This window comes from Hypanus sabinus, chromosome 11 (genome assembly GCF_030144855.1).
Source record: "Hypanus sabinus isolate sHypSab1 chromosome 11, sHypSab1.hap1, whole genome shotgun sequence".
In the NCBI taxonomy this organism is placed as follows: Eukaryota; Metazoa; Chordata; class Chondrichthyes; order Myliobatiformes; family Dasyatidae; genus Hypanus; species Hypanus sabinus.
The window spans coordinates 78,161,439-78,184,602 of record NC_082716.1 but is presented as its reverse complement, the minus strand read 5'-3'; the positions used below and the strand labels follow the sequence as shown (position 1 = coordinate 78,184,602).

General features: G+C 41.0%; 1 protein-coding gene across 4 annotated transcripts in view; it reads left to right on the top strand.

Moving 5' to 3' along the window:
- The first annotated feature begins 1,095 nt into the window (after window positions 1-1,095).
- vamp4 (vesicle-associated membrane protein 4) overlaps window positions 1,096-23,164 on the top strand; it is a 98,603-nt gene continuing 76,534 nt past the window's right edge. The window contains exons 1-4 of one of the 4 annotated variants that reach the window (XM_059984810.1): window positions 1,096-1,304; window positions 3,465-3,543; window positions 4,009-4,109; window positions 18,617-18,648. In XM_059984810.1, the coding sequence (XP_059840793.1) occupies window positions 1,123-1,304; window positions 3,465-3,543; window positions 4,009-4,109; window positions 18,617-18,641 (387 nt within the window). In that variant the 5' untranslated portion in view covers window positions 1,096-1,122 and the 3' untranslated portion in view covers window positions 18,642-18,648. Of the gene's footprint in view, window positions 1,305-3,464; window positions 3,544-3,661; window positions 3,733-4,008; window positions 4,110-18,616; window positions 18,739-23,164 lie in introns of those variants that run through there. The other 3 variants (XM_059984808.1, XM_059984809.1, XM_059984807.1) reach the window with 3 other exon arrangements.

The window sequence follows — 23,164 nt, the reverse complement described above, 5'->3', positions numbered from 1 at the left end:
TCCTTTTTTTTCTATCCTAATGCCTCTTTACAATCTCCTTCTCTCCAGTATGACTTTTCATTTTTCCTCTTCAATTTTGATTCCCTCTATCCCTCTCTTTTACTTATTCTATTCCCAATTCCCAAGCGGATTTCTGTCTTGTCCCTAATGTTCACATTTCTCTTCTTTCCCCTCCTTTTTATACCTTTACACCTCCCTCTCCCCAATCAATTTCTTTGCTAACCTGGCTCCCTCCATTCAGTTCAAATTAATTTGCCATTCTCCAATGCTCTTTTTTCTATTCCTTAGTACATCCAAACCCACTCTCCTTTTATCAGTGTTATTCCTCATTTATCCATTTATTCTTCTATCTCTTTGTTCCATTTCCATATGGCCCTCTCCTTTCCCTCAGTTTCCCTTTTCCAAATCCCCATCCTATAAATGTCTTTACTTCTTTCCTTCCCTATATTCCGTCTTTTTGCACCTTCTGCCTCTCAGTTCCCTCTCCTAATAATTCCACCCCCCTCCTTTTCCTCACTGCCTTCTCTCCTCATTCCCCATTTTTTCTATTTTTAATTTCCCCATTGCCTTATTCCCATATATCTATCTTCTCATTTCCAATTCCTCTCTCATCATAGACCAGTTTCCCTCTTCATTACCTGCTTATTCTTCTCCCATCTCATCATTTTGCTTTCTATTCTCATCATCCCAATCACCTCACCACTTTCCAATTTCCTATCAGCCCAATCACTTCCAATCACCCCGCCCCATCATCCCATTGGCTTATTCCCACTATTTCCTCAATCCCCTTTTATCCCTCCCCATTCACATCAATCCTCTCTGCATTCCTTATTCCTTCCTTAGTATTCATATCACAACTTACCCTCCCAGTGCTTAATTCCCAATTCCCCCTCTACTCATCTCATCTCTCATTCCCTTTTTCCCAGTACCCATTCACCATTCTACTTTCCCCAGGCTACCTATCCCACTCATTCCCTATTTCTCGTTATCTCTAACATTCCCCTTCCCCACCACCCAATTCCTCTTCCTTCCCCATTGTTCCCTCTGTTTCCTCCCCATATTCCCGTGCTCACCTCTCCACGCCAGGTTGCCCGTTCACTAACACGCATTACCCAGCGATAAATGGGCTCATCACGCCCCAATGGATCTCCTCGTTGCCAGGGCGACGGGGAGGGGCGTGGTTTGCGCAGATCTCGCGAGAGAAGAGGGACCAGCGCTCCAGCCGCCCGGTTGCGGGGAGAGGTTTTCTCCGCTTCCTTTGACACCGGTCGTCGCCGCTGCCCTGCGCCTCACCAAGGCCCAAGGTAAGGGACACGAACTGACCCGGCCTCTCCGGAGGGGTAGTCAAGGGGGAAGCAGGCCGCAGCCTGGATATAGCGGCCCTTGAAGTGAACCAGTCTGGGCTCAGCATACGCAGTGATGTATTCAGGTGTTGGTAGTGGGGGGCACTGGAATTCCCGGGATACCCACTGAACGGGGAACCCCAGTTATTGCCGCGCAAAGGGTGAAATAAAAGACATTGATTTAAAAGCTGTGATAATTATGTGCAAATTGAGTATTCTCCAACACGCGCTGTTCTCTCTGGGGTCTCCTAAACTCTGGCCAGTGCATTCCCTCTTGCCTTTGCGCTGTTCCCTCTGGATCCAATCTGTGAGAGCCTGGCCATTCTGGAGATAAGTGCTAACTTATGTGCACTGATCATCCTGCCTCGGGTTACACTACTTTCTTACTGTGAGCTGTTGTTTTGCCTGCCTGACATCCTGTATCAAACTAAGGAATTTCCAACAAATATCTATTGGGAAGACCAAAATAATTATTGATTGCTTGAATCATCTGTGTTTCCTAGAGAATGAACAGTGTAAACAACCATGTTACTGAATTCTGAGCAACAAATAATAAACTAGAGGAATACTGGGTCAGATAGCATCGCCGGAGGGAAAGGAAGACTCCTCAACAGAACTGGAAAGATTGGGGTGGTGGTGGTGGGGGGGGGGGGGGGGAAGAGACAATGACCAGTGTTATAAAAGTGAATGGAAGGGTTAGGGCAAGAGCTGATAGGTGAGAGGAGAGTGTTACACAGCTTGGGGGTGGGGAGGAGTGAGAGTAGTGCCAGAAGCTGTGAGGTGATAGGTGGAAGTGACAAAAAGTTGAAGATGATGGAATGTCATGGTGGGGAGGGAGTGGAGTGGGATGTGGAGGGAGGTGGTGAGGATAGGAATAGTGGGGGAGTGGAATCAGTGGGAGGAGTGTGTGGGTGAAGAGTCTTGTGGGAAGCTTATGGGGGGTGGGCAAATTGCACAGGGTATTTGTTTCACCCTCACTCCTCCCAACACTTCATCTATCACTCTAGTCAACACTTCCCAGCTTCTGGTGCATTTTCAGCTCTGCCCTCTTCATATGCCAATTATCACCTCTCGCATAGATTCACCCATCATCTGCCATTTATAACCTTACTCCTTCCCTTAATCTTTCAGTCCAGATGAAGGGTCTTGTCCTGAAACCTTGACTCTGTTTCCCTCTGTAGATGCTACCTGACCCATTGAGTTTCTTGAGCTTTCTGTGTATTGCTCCAGATTTCAGCAATCTCCTTATTGAATTTTGAGACCAGTACATGTCTGCCGAGTTCCACATAGAGCATTGGTTAACTTCAATCCTACCTCATATCTGTGGAAACCTTCATCAATGCCTTTATTTTCATTTGTATCTTTTTTGTCATTAGCTTCTCCTCTTCTGATCTCCACTGACATCCAAACCTCTGTCATTATCCCAACCCACAAAAAGAATTGTTCAGTCCTGAACTTGCTGGTCCTCAAATGGTTGCTAGTTTAGTAGTGCTTGACAAAACAGCAAGGTGCAACACATGGTACCAACAGTCACACACTGCTCAAGCCACGTAGAACATATATAATTGCAATAGCAGTAAAACTTAGTCACAAAAATATGTAATAACATTGCCAAAGTCCTTGAATGTCATGGCCTATTGATAATGCATAGAATGGTGTCTTGGAGCCACACTCAGCTGCAGACAAACACAATCATGAGGGACCAGTCTCCAATCCAGCCACACTGTCTTCAGTATCTCCTTCCCTGGGCAGCTGCAACAGTTGACCCCAGGGGATGAGGGCCTGGCTTGTGCACAATCGAGTCCTTCCAACCCTCTGTCAGTCTCGCCAGTGAAATGGACTTGCTGTGTTCAAGATTTCCAATGTTCAATAAAACCTTGTGATCACAAGGAAAAGAGATAATCCTTTTCTCTACTGTTGGACCATGCACTGCCTCTGACTGCTTCCGCGGAATTCTGTAGGAAGCAGCAGCAACAATGTACACAACAAATCCAGTTCCACCTCTATCAGGCAACTTGCTGATGGGGTAGACTTGCAGTTTTTGCTGTTCTTAATGTTATCCTGTTTCAATCCCTCCATGGCTTCACACTTAGTTATACAGTTGGCCCTCCTTATTCGCAGGTTCTGCATGCGCGGATTCAACCAACCACGGATCGGGAAAACCTGGAAGTTCTCTCTCCAGCACTCGTTATTTGAGCATGTACAGACTTTTTTCTTGTCATTATTCCCTAAACAATACAATATAACAACTATTTACTTATCATTTACATTGTATTAGGTATTATAAGTAATCCAGAGATGATTTAAAGTATATGGGAGGACGTGTGTAGGTTACCGTGGATCGGGAATTGAATTAAAAAAAACCCACAAGTTCTCTAAGTCGGAACAGGTACATCTGATATTATTTAGCGTCGGTTAGTCAACGTTTGTCTTAGTATATACTGCAGTCTGTATTTTACCTTTCTATGCATATAAAACACTTAAGAAACGTAGGTATTTCAATAATTAAACCGCTGCATTGCTTAGTAATAATTGTAGCCTTCACATGCTCCATTATTCTCACTTTATCCTTTAAAATTGTTCCGATCATTGACCGACTGTAGCCTACCGCTTTTCCAATGATCGATGGTGTTTCACCTCTTTCGGATCGCTTTATTATTTCCAGTTTATTTTCAATCGTGATCGTTTTCCATCAATGGAACAGAAACACTGCGGCGGCGGGCCCCAAGCTCTGCCAGGTCCTAAAGTCCACCGCACTGAGACAAGGTAAATAAGGATTTGAGCAACCACATTTTTTGGTATCTGACTGTATAACTTTTCCAGCTCTGTGATCCTTTGGGATATCCCTGTTCCTTCACTTATGACCTTTTACATGACCCAATTTTAATTATTGCTCCAGTGGCCTTCATTTCCAGTGTTGGAATTCTTTCTCTCATCTTCTGTACTTTGCTATCTCTCATTTGTAAAAAGGGTTCTGTCTCTTCAAAACCTCCTTATGCTCTCATCCAAAATCTTGTTTCTTTGACTCAATATAATACTGTATTTAATGTTCTTGTGCAAATGCCCATGTTATAATACATTGAGGTTTACAATCTGAAAATCAAAAACAAATTGCTGATGCTGGATATATGAAATGAAAACAGAAAATATTGGAAGTACCTGGGTCTGATTAGTACATGTGGGAAGTATTTTTGGGTTCCCAAATTGTACAATTACTGTGTATATTAGAAACATGTAGGAATACAGCTTTACAGAATCAAACCAATCTTTGGTTTACAAAATAGATCACTGCATGCTCTGTAATTTAACTAATTTATTTTTTCATGTTCCCAGTTTCAGTAAAGGTTCTTTGACCTGATCTGTCCAGTGTTATTGCCTGACCTCCTGAGTGTTTCCAGTATTTTGTGGTTTTAAGTTATTCACCTTTCAATCATGGAAGTACCCAGCTTTGTCTTAGAGAAGAGCTTTGATTTGACTGTTCTCACTGTTTCATAGTCCAAGTTGCTATTTTTGACCCTGTTCAGGGAAGATGTGAGACCTTTCCAACTATCGATTACAGTGTGAGTTTATTTCAGTTGATCGCATGTGTAAAAAGTCACTAGATGTTAATCAGTTTTCGAATCGAGTGCATCTTGTCCCTGGTACTAAAACCCATTATAGACCAGCCAATGCTGGAAGTTAGGTCAGTTGACATAGCTCTGATTTAGAAATTGAATCTGGATCCATCGATCTATTTGGCTTGAGTTTATAAAGAACTGTCTGTTGTCTATTGGAACGGAGCATGGTTATCTTGAGATCTCACCATTTTAAAAGTTTCTTCCCCCAGGCAGTTAATCTGGTCAACAGTCCCAGTTAGCACCTCCCAAACCCCCTATGTATTACCTCAATCACTGCATAGCACTGTAAACCCTTTAAACCACTTGTTATAATGCTGTTTGCATTGTAAATACATACTGGTATTTGTGAACAATTCCATATCTGTACTGCTATCCTTTGTATATAATTCTTTATAACCATTGAATGTTGTTTTTTGCATGTGTTACCAACACACCACAGCAAATTCCTAATACATCTAAATGGCGAATAAAGTTGATCCTTGAAATGTAGGAATACGACAATGTAGTTCCAAGCCAGTCTCAAATTTAGGAAAAAGTTCGCCAATAGAAAGTAGCTTATTTTGTCAGGTTCACTCAAAATTTAACTAGCTTGTGTGGACTATTGTGCACACGTGAATTGTGCAGCAGATATGTTTTAAAGCATATTTTCTTGATGGTAAGCGAGATCTCAAGGTGAGGAGAGGAGGGAGATCTTGAAGTTTGTAAGAAAAATTTGAAACCTTGGTGAAGAGAATAGATGGAGCGGGGGCAGAGTTTCAAGACCTGCTGAACAGAATTTAGAGAAAAAAAAAGTTGAAGCCTGTTTTTGGGTTTTGGGGAGAGGGTTAGGACTTGTTTCAGATGAGGATGTCAGACTATTACAATCCAGATTGGAAGAGTAAATCAAACCTACGTGTCTGTAGAGTGATTCAAAATCTGGAGGTTGATGCAGTATATGATTTTGGTATATTTGGGAAAGGTGGTTTGAAGAATTTTGGCGTCAAAGAATGTGGGTAGGAGCATCTAATGGGTTCAAAACAACCTTGCAGTAATTAGCAATTAATTCTTCAGTAACTAGCTAAGGTTAAAACATTGTATAGTGAATTAGACCTCATCTCTACAACTTGTCTGCATTTGAGAGTCTGCTATGTATTTGACTACTAATGTCAAATAAGCATTTCATGCTCTTGCTATGAGCCCTGGGCTTCCATATGCCAGCAAATCTTATATACCTAAATATTAATAATCCTGGTCCATGGTCTCTGTCTTGATCATTTAAAAAAAAATGACCCTCCAAGCAAAAAGGTTTTAGCACTGCTGACTGGGCTTGTGCAAAGCAGGATTTCATAAGTATGATTTGCATCATTATTGTTGCTAGTCCTTTTATAAGTGGAGTAAAGTAGAATATGCTGGAAATAGTCAATATGCTGATCCTATGACTGAGGCACTGAGTCAGATTTTTTTAGTTGACTGACTTTACACCAGAACTGTGAACAAGACTGAATATATCAGACTGAACAATATTGTAGATTAAGATATAAATAATAGTCCAAGACCGGGAACAGTCACTGCAGGGATGATGTGAATCTGGGATGCAACTGGCTGCTTTCATCAAGCCTCTCACTCTGATGTTGAATATATTGATGACTGATAATGTATGATCCCGGTTAAACTGGCCAAGTGCAGCCAGTCACGCTTTCAAGATAGCACAAAATATTGTACAGCCAATTAAATACTGCATACATCATGGTCATAATTCAGGAAAATATTGGTTAAGAATAATTGATTTATAATACATTGCAAAAAGGTTATTTTTATCTAATTTGTTCTGAGGTTTTTGGATATTTCTCAAGAAGTGTGTCAAGCTAGTAAAATGTGAATTTCGTGCAGTTGGTTTTCTACTGGTCAGCTTTGATTTTGCGTCTGGCCCCATTTAATGGAAATGTTTACTTATACATAGAATGATTATGCATTGCAGCTAAAGGCTGAGTAATTTATCCTCTCTTATTTTTATTTGTGTATGTGTGTGTGTGTGTGTGTGTGTGTATGTGTGTGTGTGTGTGTATGTATATATATATATGTCCAGAGCAGAAATAACCTTGGTTTCATAATTACTTTTTGATGCCCTTGGACTGAAATGGTGGTGGCTAGAGAACACAACTAATAGAGATGTGAGATTGAACATAAAGAATAGTGGCTCTGAACACTTTTGTATTTTATGTGATTAAAATTAAACATAAAGCACTTGATTAGATGTGAAAATCCTGTACTCTGATCTTTCTTTCTCACTAATCAGTGCCTTTGGATTTATCAACAGCAGAAAATTGCTTGAACAGTGGCAGGGTGAAGTGCAAATGGTCAGAATGATAGCTTCAGAAATTCAGACTGCTAAGTTGAACTTTTGAGATTAGTGGCTGAGGTAACAGAGCAAAGCCAGAAGAAATTGTTAGTCATTTTTAAACTGTCTCTTTTAATCATTGGGCTCATTGAAAGTAGGACGGATAACTTCAGTTGGAATAAAAAAAACAATGATTTCCAGAGGGGGAAAAAGAAGTATTGTGGGCATGAACCTGCCTGCATTTTTCCTGCCCTTCAGCCAAGCATATTTATGGCCCAGTGGTATGAAGCAAGGTTTATTGTGTCAGAAGTTTCAGTTCCAGTCTCATTCCAGTTTAATACTGCAACACTGAGATATTGTGTAATTAGTGGATGGTTCATATTTGTAAGAATTATTAAAGGAAGAATTCTATCTGCTTGTTTGAAGAGCAGGAATCTTCTTGTGTTTTGTCAACATTGATGACGTACAGTAGATTTCCTGTCCAGTTATCTGAGCATGTTTAGTCAGGTGTATATTGCAAATGTGCATTGTTTTTCTCCAAAAAACACATTTTTAAAACAAATTTTGCTGTGAGTGGTCTTTTTACTAAATGAGAGAATATTTGTCAAGATTAAAATATATTTCAAATGTTGCCAAGTTTGATTCATTTTGAATGAGTTAATTGGTCTCGATTTATTTCATTGACCACTATTGATTCAGATTTAAACACAGCATGATGCCAGCATTCTTGTGTATCATGAGATTATTAATCATAATCGTCTGATTCTGTATCTGTCTGTTCAGAAGATTTCTTCAACAAAAATGACTATATAGTAAACTATTTTAAGTCATGGAAATTTTACAGGTTGAGCTAAAAGAGCTCCACCATTGTGAAGGTCTGTGTCTTTGCAAGCCATTAATCTTTAAGTACATGCAACAACTTAAATGAACTGAGAGTTTATCAATCCTTCAAGCACTAAGTTCCAGACCCGTATCTTGATGAAAATGTTTTCCTTATCTCTTTAACCCTTGTACTATTACTATAAATCTATACTCCCTTGCCTATCTGTGCCTCTGTAGTTGAAAATAGATTGAGACTAGTCACTAATTTATATACTAATCACAAGTTTCCCCCAGCCTCCTCTGTTCTAGGTGTGCTATTCTAAATGCTAGCATCTGCTCAATTGAAGCAAGCAGGAATTCTCACAATTTTGCATTCTTTACATAAAATCAAGCACACATTGGGTGAAAACTTTGTACAACGCTTCCATTTGAGGCTTTACCCTGAGCCTCCTGTTTACTATCATTCTGACCTCTCCAGCAATGTCACTGTTTCCATAAACCCCAATACAAGCCTAGGAAGTAGCATTTCATCTTATGATTGCCACACTAAACCAGTAAGACATCAAATTCAACAGTTTCAATTAACTCATCTTTACAGTCTGTTTACTGAGATGCGGTGTAGAATAACCCCTTCTGGGCCTTCAGGCCGTGCTGCTCAGCAATCCCTGGATTCAATCATAGCCTCATCACAGGACAATTTACAATGACCAATTAACCTACCAACCGGTACATCTTTGGACTGTGGGAGGAAGCCAGAGCACCTGGAGGAAACCCACACGAACACAGGGAGACTGTGCAAACAACTCTCTGTAAGCAGTGGTGGGAATTGAACCTGTGTTGCCTGTACTCTGAAGTTTCATGCGAACCATTACCACTGTGCTGCCCCAATATGAGAACTGACTAGTTCTGATGAAAGGACTTGTGATTGTAGTGGCAATGTTTCCCTCTCCACAGATGTTGGATAACTTGCTGAGTTATTTCCAACTTTCTCTGTGCCATCCTTGTCTAGTCCAGTTCACAGGGGCCTTTAGATCTGTAGCAATATGCCTGATTCTTTAATGCCATCTGAAACGACTTAAAAATCCTCTTGGTTGTATCATCATTGTAACAGTAAAACAGAAAGGGTAAAACGGTATTCATCCTGCATGAACACCAATGCTATGCATAGAAAAGTTAATTTAATCCAGTCTTGTATACCATCAGCACCACAGGAGACCATTGAACCCTCCGTCCAAGCCAACTCTCAAGAGAGAACACCCATTAGTCTAATTTTCACTCTGATTTCCCTGTTTTTCACTCAAGCCCAGCCAATTGCCTTTAAATCTTTTTAATTAATTTGTACTCTGGGGTAATTTACAAAAACCAGTTGGCATTCAAGCATTTTGGAATCAGGTTTACTATCACTGGCATAGATCGTGAAATTTATTTTCTGGCAGCAATACATAAAAAAAAACAAATTACAATATAGTAAAAATTGGTGCAAGAAGTTTTTAAAAAGTATATTGGGGTAGTGTACAGGGAGTTCATTGTCCATTCAGAAATCTGATGGCAGAGGGGAAGAAGCTGTCAAGCTGCCCTCATGATTACATCAATTGGGCCCAGGTTGGGTCTTCAGAGATGTTGACACCCAAGAACATGAAACTGTTCACTGTTTGCACTGCTGATTGCTTGATAAGGGCTGATGTGTGTTCGTCGACTTCTCCTCCCTGAAGTCTACATTCAGTTCTTCAGTCTTATTTATGTTGAGTGCAAAATTGCGCGTGCGACATAGCTTAACCAACTGATCTGTCTCACTCCTGTAGCTTCCTTTTTAACATCTAAAATTCTGTCAACAAGAGTTCTATCATTGACAAATTCATAGATGGCATTTGAGTTGTGCTTAGCCACACAGTGGTGGACGTAGAGGAAGTAGAGCATTGGGCTAAGCATGTGTTCTTGAGGTGAGCCAGTGTTCATTGTCATCAAGAAGGAAATGTTATTGCCAATTCACACTGACTGCGGCCTCCTGGTGAGGATGTCAATGATCTGTTTGCAGGAGGAGGTGCAGAGGGCCAGATTTTGGAGTTTGTCGATTTGAATTGAGGGTATGATTGTGTTGATGGCTGAGCTGTAATCAATAAACAGCAGCCTGACATAAGTGTTGCTATTGTCCAAGTGATCCAATGCAGAGTGGCAAGCTAGTGGAATTGCATCTGCTGTAGACCTATTGTGGAGATGGGCAAATTGCAGTGGGTCTAGGTCGGGGGTCGGCAACCTGCGGCTCCCGAGCCATTTGTGGCTCTTTCACCTCTGTGCTGCGGCTCCCTGTGGCTTTGGGAAATAATTGGTCAGTATTTAATTAAAATGTATTTTATGTTAGTTTGTTAGCTTTTGAAATGTAATTCTAAATTTGAAGATTATGGTGATCTTGTACAATCTAAGTGTGGCGACACATTTCCTGGCACATCCGAAACGGCTCACAATTAGCCAGCATTCCGGCTAAGGGAGATAGCCTACGGGGGTTTGTGAGTATGCGTCTTTTGCAGCATCTGCGTCCATGGGGGCTGGGTTGAGGGAGGCTTAAAAGCAAGGCTGTTTAGTTCGAATAAAGTTATTCGACTGCAGTTTACTGACTGCGTGAGCACACCGCTACAACGTGTTTTTATCGCTATTAATATACGTCACCACTGCCAATACCTGACACCCGCCAGTGCGCGATTTCTTTAATTTTTCGATCCAAGGTAAGCCAACTATGGAGAATTCTAAAAAAAGAAAAGTGACTGAAGAAAACAGAACATTTAATGATACGTGGACAGATTCATTTGCTTTCACTGTTGACGAGACTGGTTTACCGGTATGCTTAATATGCAATGAGAAACTAGCAAACAACAAAAAGTCAAATGTCGCAAGGCATTTCCAGAATAAACACGCAGCCTTTGCTCAAAAATATCCGGATGGAGATGAGAGAAAAAAAGCCGTTTCGGAACTGATGCGGAAGGTTGATCTGAGCAAAAATCATTTCCAGAAATGGATGAAGTCTGGAAAATCAACGACATACGCCAGTTATATTGCCGCTCAGGAAATAGTCAGGCACGGGAAGCAGTTTACAGATGGTGAATATATAAAAGAATCTTTCATTAAGATTTCAGAACATCTATTCACGGACTTTAAAAACAAGAGTGAAATTGTGCAGAAAATCAGGGATATGCCCCTCTCTGCAAAGACTGTCAAAGACAGAACCATAAAAATGGCAGAAGACATCACAAGACAGCAAATTAAAGACATCAATTCAGCTGTGGCCTACTCGATTGCCTGTGACGAGTCTAAAGACAAAGGTGATATTGAACAAATAGCGTTGTTCTGCCGGTATGTAAACTCTGCCGGGCCACAGGAAGAACTGATTGAGTTGATACCTCTAAAAGACCAGACACGGGGGGAGGACATCTGTGAGGCTGTCTTGAATTGTTTAAGAGCCAAAGGAATAAAGACCACCCATCTGGTGTCAGTAGCTACTGATGGGGCACCTGCTGCACAACAAAGTCCAGTGGCTGTCCAAAGGGGAGGTGCTGAAACGCTTTGTCGCGTGTCTGGAAGAAGTGAAAACTTTCCTGGGCAGCAAAGGGCTCAACTTTCCTGAGCTGGAACAGCCAGAGTGGCTGGAAAAGCTACACTTCATGGTAGACATGACAGCGCACCTGAACACGCTGAACACAGCTCTTCAACGGGGTAAGGACGTACAGCCCTGCACATGTTGGAGGATGTTTTGGCATTCGAGCGCAAGTTGACGTTGCTTGCCAGAGATTTACAGAAAGGCACATTGTCTCACTTCCCCAATTTGAGAGAGTTCAAACAAGGTCACGACATGATAAATTCGGAGTATTTACATTCTGCAATCATCGCAATGCAAACATCGTTTGGGAAACGCTTCTGTGAGTTCAGAGAGGAAAAAAACACATTATCCTTCCCGGTCACTCCCCTAAGCATCGATCCATCCCTACTAAATACGACTGCATTGTCAGGTGTGAGTCAACCTGAACAAGTATGATAAATATTTTAATTGCCTATTATTTTACGTATATTCATATGTTTTCATTGTTCAGTGAAATAGTCTTTATTTTTCAGGTTGACAGCTGGCTGACGTTATTTTTGGTTTGCTGCTGGCGGCAAATTTAAGTTTGGCGTTTTTCATAAATACAAGAAGGACTCAAATAGACGTTGAGTATTTTACTTAAAAGTAACCTTCAACCCAACGTCTTTTTTTCGGAGTTCAAAATGTTTTTGTTGCATGCAGAAATGTAATTTCATTTTCTCTGCAGGAGTTCATCAATTTCATAAATGCAACACATTATAGTTTGTTTATACATAGCATAAAGGCAAAACAAAACGTTGTATGCAGTGTTATTTCATTTTAAATGTCAAGCGGGTTTTGTGGCTCCCAGTGTTTTCTTTTCTGTGGGAAACGGGTCCAAGTGGCTCTTTCAGTGGTAAAGGTTGCTGACCCCTGGTCTAGGTTCTTGGGGAGGAGTTGATTCTGGCCATGACCAACCTCTCAAAGTACTTCATCACCGTAGATGTGAGTGCAACGAGGTGCTAGTCATTGAGACAGCTCACCCTGCTCCTCTTGCACACTGGTATGATTGTCATCCTTTAGAATCTGGTAGGAATCTCTGACTGCAGATGTCTTGGAATAATCGCGCCGGTTGATTGGCGCAAGTTTTCAGTTTCCTACCGGTTACATTATTAGGGTCTGATGCCTTGCGAGGGTTCACCCTTTTGAAAGATGTTCTGACATTGGTGTATGGCATAGTGTCACCAGATGCTACAGGGATTTGCAAAGATGTAGTTTTATTTTCTCTTTCAAAGCGTGCATAAATGCCGTTGAGCTCATCTGGGAGTGAAGCATCATAACTATTCATAAGTTTCACCTTGTAGGAAGATGTGGCTTGTAAACCCTGCCAGAGCTAATGTGCATCTCATACCCTCTAACTTCAATCAGCATTGTTTATTTGGTCATATCTGGACTTCTTGTATAGTACTGATTTGCTGGCCTTGATCTAGCCCTCAGCAGACTCTGAATCTTCTGGTTTATCCACGGTTTTTGGTTTGAGGTATGTCTGGTATGTTCTTGAAGGCACGCACTCATCCACACGGCTTGATGAAGTCAGTGACGACTGTGGCGTATTCATTCAGATTCGAAGATGAATCCCTGAGTATTGTCCTGTCTACTGACTCAAAGCAGTCTTGTACGTGCTCCTCCACCTCCCTTCACCATACCACCTTGATCCTCACTACTGGTGCTGCAGTCTTTAGTCTCTGCTGGGAGTAGAATAAAAGCCACTGTTTTTTGGTAACTGTACAGTACAGTAACTGTTCTTGCTGGTGGTTTAACAGAATGTTGGCTCCTCTGAGGGTGTGGCTTGAAGCGTTCCGCTGAAGTTGGTGACTTTGAGGACCAAGGTGCCACCATAAAAAAAAAAGAAAAAAAAAAAAAAGAATGTTGGCTCCTCTGATTCCAGAGGTGATAGTGATTGTTTAGAGATCTCTTCAGCCGAGCCTGGTTGAAATCCTCTGCAATGACAGGGAAGGCATCAGGGTGTGCTGTTTTGTGACTGCTGATCACAGTGCTCAGCTCCTCCAGTGCCTGCCTGAAGTGGAATGTACATTGCTACCATGATTACGGTGGAAAACTCCCTTGGCAGACAAAATAGATGACTCTTGATCGCTCCATGTTCCAGGTTGTGTGAGCAGGACTGAGACAGAACTACCACGTCTATGCATGATGGGTTAATCGTAAAGCATATTCCACCTCCACTACCTTTTAAAAGTCTTAGATGTCCTTTTTGGTGGATGGTGAAGCCCTTGGGCATTAGCGCTGTATCTGAAATGTGGGGGTGAACCATGTACATAGCAGTCCTTGATGTCCCTCTGGTAGTATAATCTTGCTCTGAGGTTTTCAATTTTGTTTCCCAGCAGGATAGTTGGGAGTAGCAGGACTCAATCATACCTGCAGCTCAACGTGCCTTCCCCGCTTCCTTTCTCTCAAAGGGTAACTGCACTCATGTCCTGAGTCTGCCTTTGTGGCTCTGCTGATGTTGTAATTGTCTTAAAATGAAGTTGCTTACGAAAGTATCCTTGGCTGTGACTGTGGATTTCAGCTGTTGTAATCCTAGTTGTTCAGAAAGAATCACCACTTATTGTTGTCATCTTGTCTGATCTTCTATGTTTATGTCTTTGTGATGTGGGAGGAAACCAGAATATCTGGTAGAATTTGCATCAAGAGGCAAAGATACAAACTCCAAATGGACAGCACCTTAGGACAGGATCAGTCAAAAACAGAAGAGCTGGAACTATTCAGCAAAACAGGTTTTGTTGAAAGGGAAGCATGCTGTTTCAACTTGGAGACCTTTGTTAGAACTTGAAACAACCAAAATGCTGTCCCTGTTTCAATTCCTACTGATGTAGCCTGACCGGTAAAGTATGTCTGATGCTTTCTGTTTTTGTTTTAGTTTTTCAGCATCTGCATTTAAAAATTATTGTCATGAATCTGAAACTGAAGCAGCGGTGTTAATTACTGAGCCATAGTTGACCCTGAAGCTCTCCTTGCAAACATATGGGGACTGGGGTGCAAATTGGGAAGACTGTCCCTTAGATGAGTCATGCAACAACCTGAGAATTTTGTGTTAAGAACTCGCCACAATATCTTAAAGGAGTTTATTAAGGAGTAACATTACTACACCTAAAACTTAAAGTACATTTTTTTTAATCCTGAGTACCTCTGAACAGTAATATCCACATTTCTCTAAAATTTTAAGTTGGAGGTTTTCCATTCAAGGAGCTTACCCTGATAACCAAAAGTTTTATTTGCTGTCACGTTTTGATATTTCAGTGTAGAAATGAAATAACTTTAGAAGGAGGGGGAGAGAGTAATTGGATTGTGTTCTGGAATGTGATCTAATTTGGATGGAACACATTGAGCATTTAACTGTAGTGTATAACTGTAGTGGACATGGGTATTGTTTCCAGTGCTGTATCCTAGCATCAACTGTAAATGGTGGTCAGTTTATGTTAAATTTAGTACATATCTGCTGGTAAATATTGCACATTTTTGAAGTGTGATAGATTTTGGTGTTTAAATCCAAGGAACAAGGCAGAAAGCTTGTTGCTTCATGATCATTTTATTAAGTTGATAGAACAAAAGGAAGTTGAAACAAGTAGATAGTGACCTACCACTTGAAGAAGAGAAAAACTAAAGATGGCACCTAGCATAAAACAAGAGAAAGTCTGCAGATGCTGGAAATCCAAGCAACACACAGAATGCTGGAGAAGCTTAGCAGGCCAGGTAGCGTCTATAGAAACAAGTACAGTCGGTGCTTTGGGCCGAGACCCTTCAGCAGCACTGGGAAAAGATGAGTCAGAGTAGGAAGGTGGAGTGGACAAAAAAAAACACAAGGTGATCAGTGAAACTGGGGGTGTGGGGGAGAAGGGTGGGTAACGAGCTGGAAAGTTGATTAGTGAAGGGGGAATCTGATAGAGGATAGAAGGAAAGAAAGGAGTGAGCAGTACCAGAGGGAGGTGATAGGTGGGTAAGGAAATGAGGTGAGAGATGGGAATGAGGGGTGGGGTGGGAGGTGGCATTGCTGGAAGTTCATGAAATCAATGTTTTACCTATCGCCTTATGGTTCTTGCTGTCCAACCACTTTCTTCCTCTGACTCGTCTTTTTCCCAGTCCTGATGAAGGATCTCAGCCTGAAATGTCAACTGTACCCATTTCCATATAGATGCTGCCTGGTCTGCTGAATTCCTCCAGCATTTTGTGTGTGTGTTACCAAGCACAAAACATCTACTTTTATACTACTGAGATGAAAAATTCCACTCAAATCTACAGATAAAATTTAAACAATTAGAAAATACTTATTTAATACTGCAGTAAAAATTAACCATTGAGATAGTCACTTAATACAGAATACCGTATATTCTGGAGTATAAGCCGGCCCCCCATTTTCAAGGTTAAAAAAGTGACATTTTCATGTTACCTTTGTATAAGCTGACCCCTTTGGTAGAGGTTTTTGATTTAACCAGAAAAGATCATAAGATCTCACATGCCGGTATTCAGCTTTGCTGGATTCGGAACCAGGAAATTTTGTGAACCAGTACCTGCTAAGAAAACAGGTCTACACATTGTAGAGCGTTATAAGTGAATTCTTAATAAATAAATCAGGGAGGGAAATTTTGGATTAGGTCTCCAATGGTAAAGAATCCTCAGAATTGTAACCCCCGTGAAACCATTTAGAGCCCATTGTAATCTCGTTAAAACATAACACGGGGTAGCGGGATCAGTACGTCTACTCAGTATTGAGTTTGCGACAGCCACGTACAAAACATTAAAGCAAATGCAATATGATGCTGGCTTCAAGCTGAAGGTTGGTGATTTTGCTAAAGGAACGAATAATTCTGCAGCTGCTAAGAAGTTTAGTGTAAATGAGAAACAAGTGAGAGAGTGGAGAAAGGCAGAGGACATGCTGAGGAAAATGCCAGAGACGAAATGTGCAAACTGCGGGAAAACATGCCAGTGGCCAGAACTGGAAGAAAAAGTTTTAGAGTGGGTTGCTCACCAGCGATTGTCCGGATACATTGTTACCAGAGAAATGATTCGAGTTCAAGCATTGAAATGGGACGTAAAACACCGTGAGGTCAGCAAAAATTTCAAAGCTACGCGAAGTTGGTGCACCCGATTTATGAATAGACGTGATCTTGTGTTGAGACAAAAACCAAAGATTGCTCAGAAAATTCCCGCGGGGTGTTTACGTTCAAGAATGCTGCTAGATGGACAAAGCCGTTTGCTTGAAGTGGGTTAAAGAGGTGTGGAGTCGATGTCCCGAAGGTTTCAGGAAAGAAAAGTTGCTACTTGTCTGGGACGTCTTCAAAACACACTTGTCAGGTGAGACAAAAGCAGCATTGAAACCTGAAAATACGGACATTGCAGTCATCCCCGGTGGTTTGATCTCCGTGCTCAGCCACTAGATGTGAGTTTAAACAAATCATTCATAGAATTCATGCGACGGCAGTGGAACGAATTTGACTCAAAAACAGCCAACAAATATGACCTGTCTTCTGTGTATTCGTTTTTTCAAAGTTGGCACCCTGTGTATAAGCCAACCGCCTAATTTCAGGACCAAAATTTAGGGCCAGATTCTCGGCTTATATACTGGATAGTGCGGTAAAGAAATTTCCAGAATTATACCTTGTATAACCACTAGGGGCATATTAAACAGTTGTGTGCATACCCTAGCCACTAGGAGTCACAGTAAGCAGTTACTTGTATACATGTAAGTAACTATATAAAATACAATCAGGTAATTGTTAAACTGCAAAAAAAAAGACAATTAGTCAAATCCTAGAATGAAACAGTTAGGTCCAACAGTGGTAAATAGTTAAGATTCTTTTTGGCTTAAGTCTTTGTAACTCCAGAGTGGCTTTAAAACACAATGCTGAGGAGTCATCAGGATGGGGGTCATTAAGAAGAGAGAAGCTGAGTTGGTGCTCAACATTGGAAAAGGTGCAGAATCTGGGATACAGAGATTGTTAAAGGAGAGAACTGAGGAGTGGAAAGGTCTTGAATTAGAAAGCAGGAGTGATTAAGTGATAGTTGGAATGATTAAGCAAGGAAGAGTGTGGTACTTAAACAAGTAAACTTAATAGGATCTGAGGTACAAGTGAGAGAGAGAGATGCAAAATCTTTATCTGAAGTTGCAAAGAAAATTGGCTGCTAGAAACCTTAAGTAACAGCAGAGCGCATTTACTTTTTCATTCTCCACCAATGGTGTTTTGCTGAACATATGAAGAACACAGATAAATTGTGGAACATCTGTTTTGTAGTTTTGTGTAATAATTGTTCCTGCTCTGCAGACCTTCCAGTAATTATTACATTAGAACCATGAATTTTCTCTTTTGAGATTCAACTTTCGAAATACTTGTGTACAACATTTTCACTATGCTATATGTTGAACGGGGCAGCAGGGTGGAGATGTGTTGCCGGCACCCCCCCCCCGGAATCCGTCACATGAAGCCATGGGAGCAGGTGGTAAATGGTTGTATGAGTAGCCAGTGCACATCACAAGTCCTAGTTACGCAACCAGTGACGCCAGGCAGACAATCTGAAGAGTATTGATCATGGCTGGGGTCACTTATCCAGAAGAAGGCAATGGAAAACCACTTCTGTAGATAAATTTGCTTGGTCATGGATAAGACTATAATCACCCACATCATACAACATGGCAAATAATGACATGTTGAACTGTTTTTTGCTAGTTTACTTGTTTCACTATAATTGGTCTATCATCTGCATTGATATGGGCTATATCAGAGGTCAGTTTTCATCTCTAGTCACTGTACCTTTAGGTGATAGAATATTTTGTTGCCTTGAAGTAAAGGCAAACAAAATTGAGATATATCTGCACTTCTGCCATGATTTGATTAAATTACATAAGCCAGAGGTGTTAAAAATATGTACATTAATAATGTACCTTAATTTGTTGTAGGTTGATCATTCGGATCTCAGTTTGAGGCAAAGACGATATATCATTGGATTGTAACCATGCCACCTAAGTTTAAACGACACTTGGATGATGATGATGTGACAGGTTCTATAAGAAGTGAAAGGGTGAGTAAATCTTTCTGCAATGCTGTACTCAATGTTGTCATTCCCAGTGCATCATTGGCTGTCTGTCATTGTGATCCATTTGAATTTAGTAGACCATTGAAAGAGTATTCTGTTGACATACAAGCAGATCACATTTGTATCATGAAAGTCAATAGATGTTATTATTTTGAGCTCACTATTTCAAAGAGGGATATGTAGAATCCTGTAAAAGCAGTATGTTTAATGAATGATCAATGTTTTTTCCTTTGAAGATTCTCTGAAGTCAAATTGTTATCGTATTAATCAAAGGTTTTCCATAACATCTGAGCTTTTCATTGTCTGTTTAATCGTAAAGCATGGTTAGTTTTTTAATTGAATCCATGTGAGGTTGTCAGTATTTTAATTAACAGATTTCAGAACAGCTGTCATTCCATGACATCATATACAAAAGTCCACCTTAAATATCAATGTTGGGCTATGTGGAATGGGCTCAGATGTAGAGGCCATAAGTTCAAATGACCAGGGCAGATAGATTTTAATTGAATTGCTCACATGAACAGGGATGTGATCTTAAAATGTTAAATGATCTGGAATATCATTTTGGGAATGAATAATATTTTTATTACTGGATTGCTATGCTCCCTAATTACTATGGTTGTTGAATAATTAAATACATAGCGGTGTCCGAGTCTGGCGGGAGCAGAGCACAGCGAGGAGGTTTCTCGTATGTTGGTGATGCTTGTTTAAGAAGAGAGCTTCATGGGTGTCTAAGCTCATTCTGTCAGTCCAGTCAGCATTGGGAGCAAAGCACAGCAAATTAAATTACAGAAGGGACAAGCAGTGGCAGCCATTGTTGGGAGTAGGCCAGTGGTGAAAGTAGAGGTTTCAGGCTTTGTGTGAAACGAAGCTCTGCTTGGAAGAGGCATTAGCTCTGGGTAAGTTTCTATTGAGGTTTCCTTGTTGCCTCCCAGGTGCCAGGGTCAGGGACATATCAGATCATGTCCACAGCACTTTGGAGAGGGAGGGAGAGCAGCCATATGTCTTAGTACATACTGGTACCAACGACATAGGAAGGAAAAGCAGTGAGGTCCTGAAGAGAGAATTTGGAGAGCTAGGTAGAAAGCTGAGAAACAAGACTTCCAGGGTAGTAATTTCTGGATTACTACCTGTGCCACGTGCCAGTGCGGGTAGAAACAGGATAATTTGGCAAATAAATCTGTGGCTGAAAACTGGTACAGAAGGCAGGGTTTCAGGTTTTTGGATCATTGGGCTATCTTCTGGGGGAGGTATGACCTATGCAAAAGTGACGGGTTGCACCTGCACCCAAGGAGGACCAATATTCTCGTGGGCAGGTTTGTTAGAGCTATTGGGAAGGGTTTAAACTAATTTGCTGGGTGTGAGAACCAGAGTGAAATCAAGCTTATTGTCATTTCAACCATAAACTGCTGGTACAGTACACAGTAAAAACGAAACAATGTTTCTCCAGGACCCTAGTGCTACATGAAACAACACAAAACTACACTAGACTATGTGAAACAGCACAAGGCTACACTAGACTACTTAAAACAGCATTTAAAAACTGCACTAGAGTACAGACCTGCACAGGACTACATAAAGTGCACAAAATAGGGCAGTACAATAATTAATAAACAAGACAATAGGCACAGTAGAGAACCAATTACAATATAATAAATGATGTAGATGTCAGTCTGGACTCTGAGTATTGAGGAGTCTGATGGCTTGGGACTCTGACTGACTGAGGGACTCAGTTTAGGACAGATTTTTTAAAAATAAAACAGCATAAGGTCAGACTGTCAGGAAGGGCGGGCAGATGATAGGACAAAATTGCAGCCAGCAGGGTGAGTATCAGTGCATAAGGGATGCAGAATCAAAAAGGGTAGTAAATACAGTACTTGGTGCTATAGCTTATTGCATGGAGTGTAAGAAATAAGGTGGATGATCTTGTTGCACTATTACAGATCCAAATATGATGCTATGGCCATTACTGAATCATGGCTGAAGGATGATTGTAGTTGGGAGCTAAATGTCCAAGGTTACATGTTGTATTGGTGGATAGGAAGGTAGCCAGAGGTGGTGGCATGCTCTACTGGTAAAGAATGGCATCAATTCAGTGAAAAGATATGACATAAGATTGAAAGATGTTGAATCCTTGTGGGTTGAGAGGGTAAAAAGACCTTGATGGCAGTGATATACAGGCCTCCCAACAGTCGCTGGGATACAGACCATACATTATAAATGGGAAATAGAAAAGGTATGTCAAAAGGGCAATGTTATGGTCGTCATAGGATATTTCAACATTCAGATCAATTGGGGAAAATCAAGTTGATAATGGATCTTGAGATTGATTTTGTAATTGCCTATGAGATGGCTCTTTAGAGCAGTTTGTTGAGCCCACTGGGGATCAGCTATCTCTATTGGGTTTTATGTAATGAACCAGTGGGATTAGGGAGCTTAAGGTAAAAGAACCCTTAGGAAGCAGAGATCACAATGTGATTGAGTTCAACTTGAAATTTGATAGGGAGAAAGTAATGTCTGATGTAGCAGTATTTCAGGGAGTAAAGGAAATTATGACGGTATGAAAGAGGAGTTGGTCAAAGTAAATTGGAAGGAAATGCTGGTAGGGATAATACAGCAGCAATGGTGTGAGTTTCTGGGGAAAAATGAGGAAGATGAAGGATAGATCGATTCTAAAAACAAAGAAATAGATTGCAAAATGGTAGAACTATGGTTGACAAAGGAAGTCAAAACTAATGTAAAAACACAACAAACCAAAAATTAGCAGGAAGAAAGGATTGGGAAGCTTCTAAAATGTACAGAGAGCAACTTAAAGAATCATTAGAAGGGAAAAGATGAAATATGAAGGTAAGCTAGCAAATAATATCAGTGGATAGTAAAAGCTTTTTCATGTACACCTTAACAAAATAAGAGATGAGAGTGGATATAAGACTTGGGAAATGATGGGGGACAAGAAGATGACAGATGAACTAAATGAGTATTTTGCATCTGTCTTTGCTGTTCAAGATGTGAGCAGTGTGCCGGATGTTGAAGGGTGTGAGGGAATAGAACTGAGTACAGTTACTATTATAAGGGAGAAGGTGCTCAAAGCTGAAAGCCCTGAGGGTACGTACCTGGACCAAATGAACTGGGTCCTAGGGTTCTGAAAGAGGTAGTGGTAGAGATGAGGGAGGCATTTGTAATGATCTTTCAAGGATCATTGGACTCTGGCATAGTTTTGGAGGACCGGAAAATTGCAAATTTCACTTCACTCTTTAAGAAAGGTGGGAGGCAGCAGGAAGGAAATTATAAGCCTGTAAGCCTGACCTCAGTGGTTGGAAAGATGTTGGAGTTGATGGTTAAACATGAGGTTATGGAGTACTTGGTGAAACAGGATGTGTTAGGACAATGTCAGCATGGTTTCCTTCAGGGAAAATTTTTTCTGACAAACTTGTTGGAATTCTTTGAAGAGATTACAAGTAGGATAGATAAAGGGGACACAGTGGATGTGTATTTAGACATTAAGAAGGCCTTTGACAAGATGCCACACGTGAGGCTGCTTACCAAGTTAAGAGCCCCATGGTATTACAGGAAAGTTACTAACATGGCGCATTGGCTGATTGGTAGGAGGCAGCAAGTGAGAATAAAAGGATCCTTTTCTGGTTGGCTGCCAGTGACTAGTGGTGTTCTACACTCTTTATGCTGTATATCCATGATTTAGATGATGGAATAGATGGCTTTGTTGCCAAGTTTGCAGATGATATGGACTGGAGGAGGGGCAGGTAGTGTGGAGGAAACTGCTGGGATGCAGAAGGACTTAGACATATTAGGAGAATGGGCAAGACAGTGTATTTCATTTGCCAATGTTGGAAAATGAATGGTCATGCACTTTGGTAGTAGAAATAAATGTGCAGACTATTTTCTAAATGGGGAGAAAATCTGAGATGGAAAGGGACTTGGGAGTCCTTGTGCAGAACACCCTAAAGGTTAACTTGCAATTGGTGGTGAAGTAGGCAAATGTAATGTTCGCATTCATTTCAAGAAGTCTAGAATACAAGTGCAGGATGTGATGCTGAGGCTTTATAAGGCACTGATGAGGCCTCACCTTGAGTATTGTGAACAGTTTTGGGCTCCTCATGTGAGAAAAGATGTGCTGGGATTGGAGAGGGTCCAGAGGAGGTTCACAAGGATGATTCTGGGAGTGAAAGGGTTATCATATGAGGAACGTTGGGCTCTGGGTCTGTACTCGCTGGAATTTAGAAGGATGGGGGGGCAACTTATTGAAACCTTTCATATGTTGAAAGGCCTAGACAGAGTAGATGTGGAAAGGCTGTTTCCCATGGTGGAGGAATCTAAGACAAAAGGGCATAGCCCAGGATAGAGGGGCCTCCATTTAAAACAGATGCAGAGAAATTTCTTCAGCTAAAGGGTG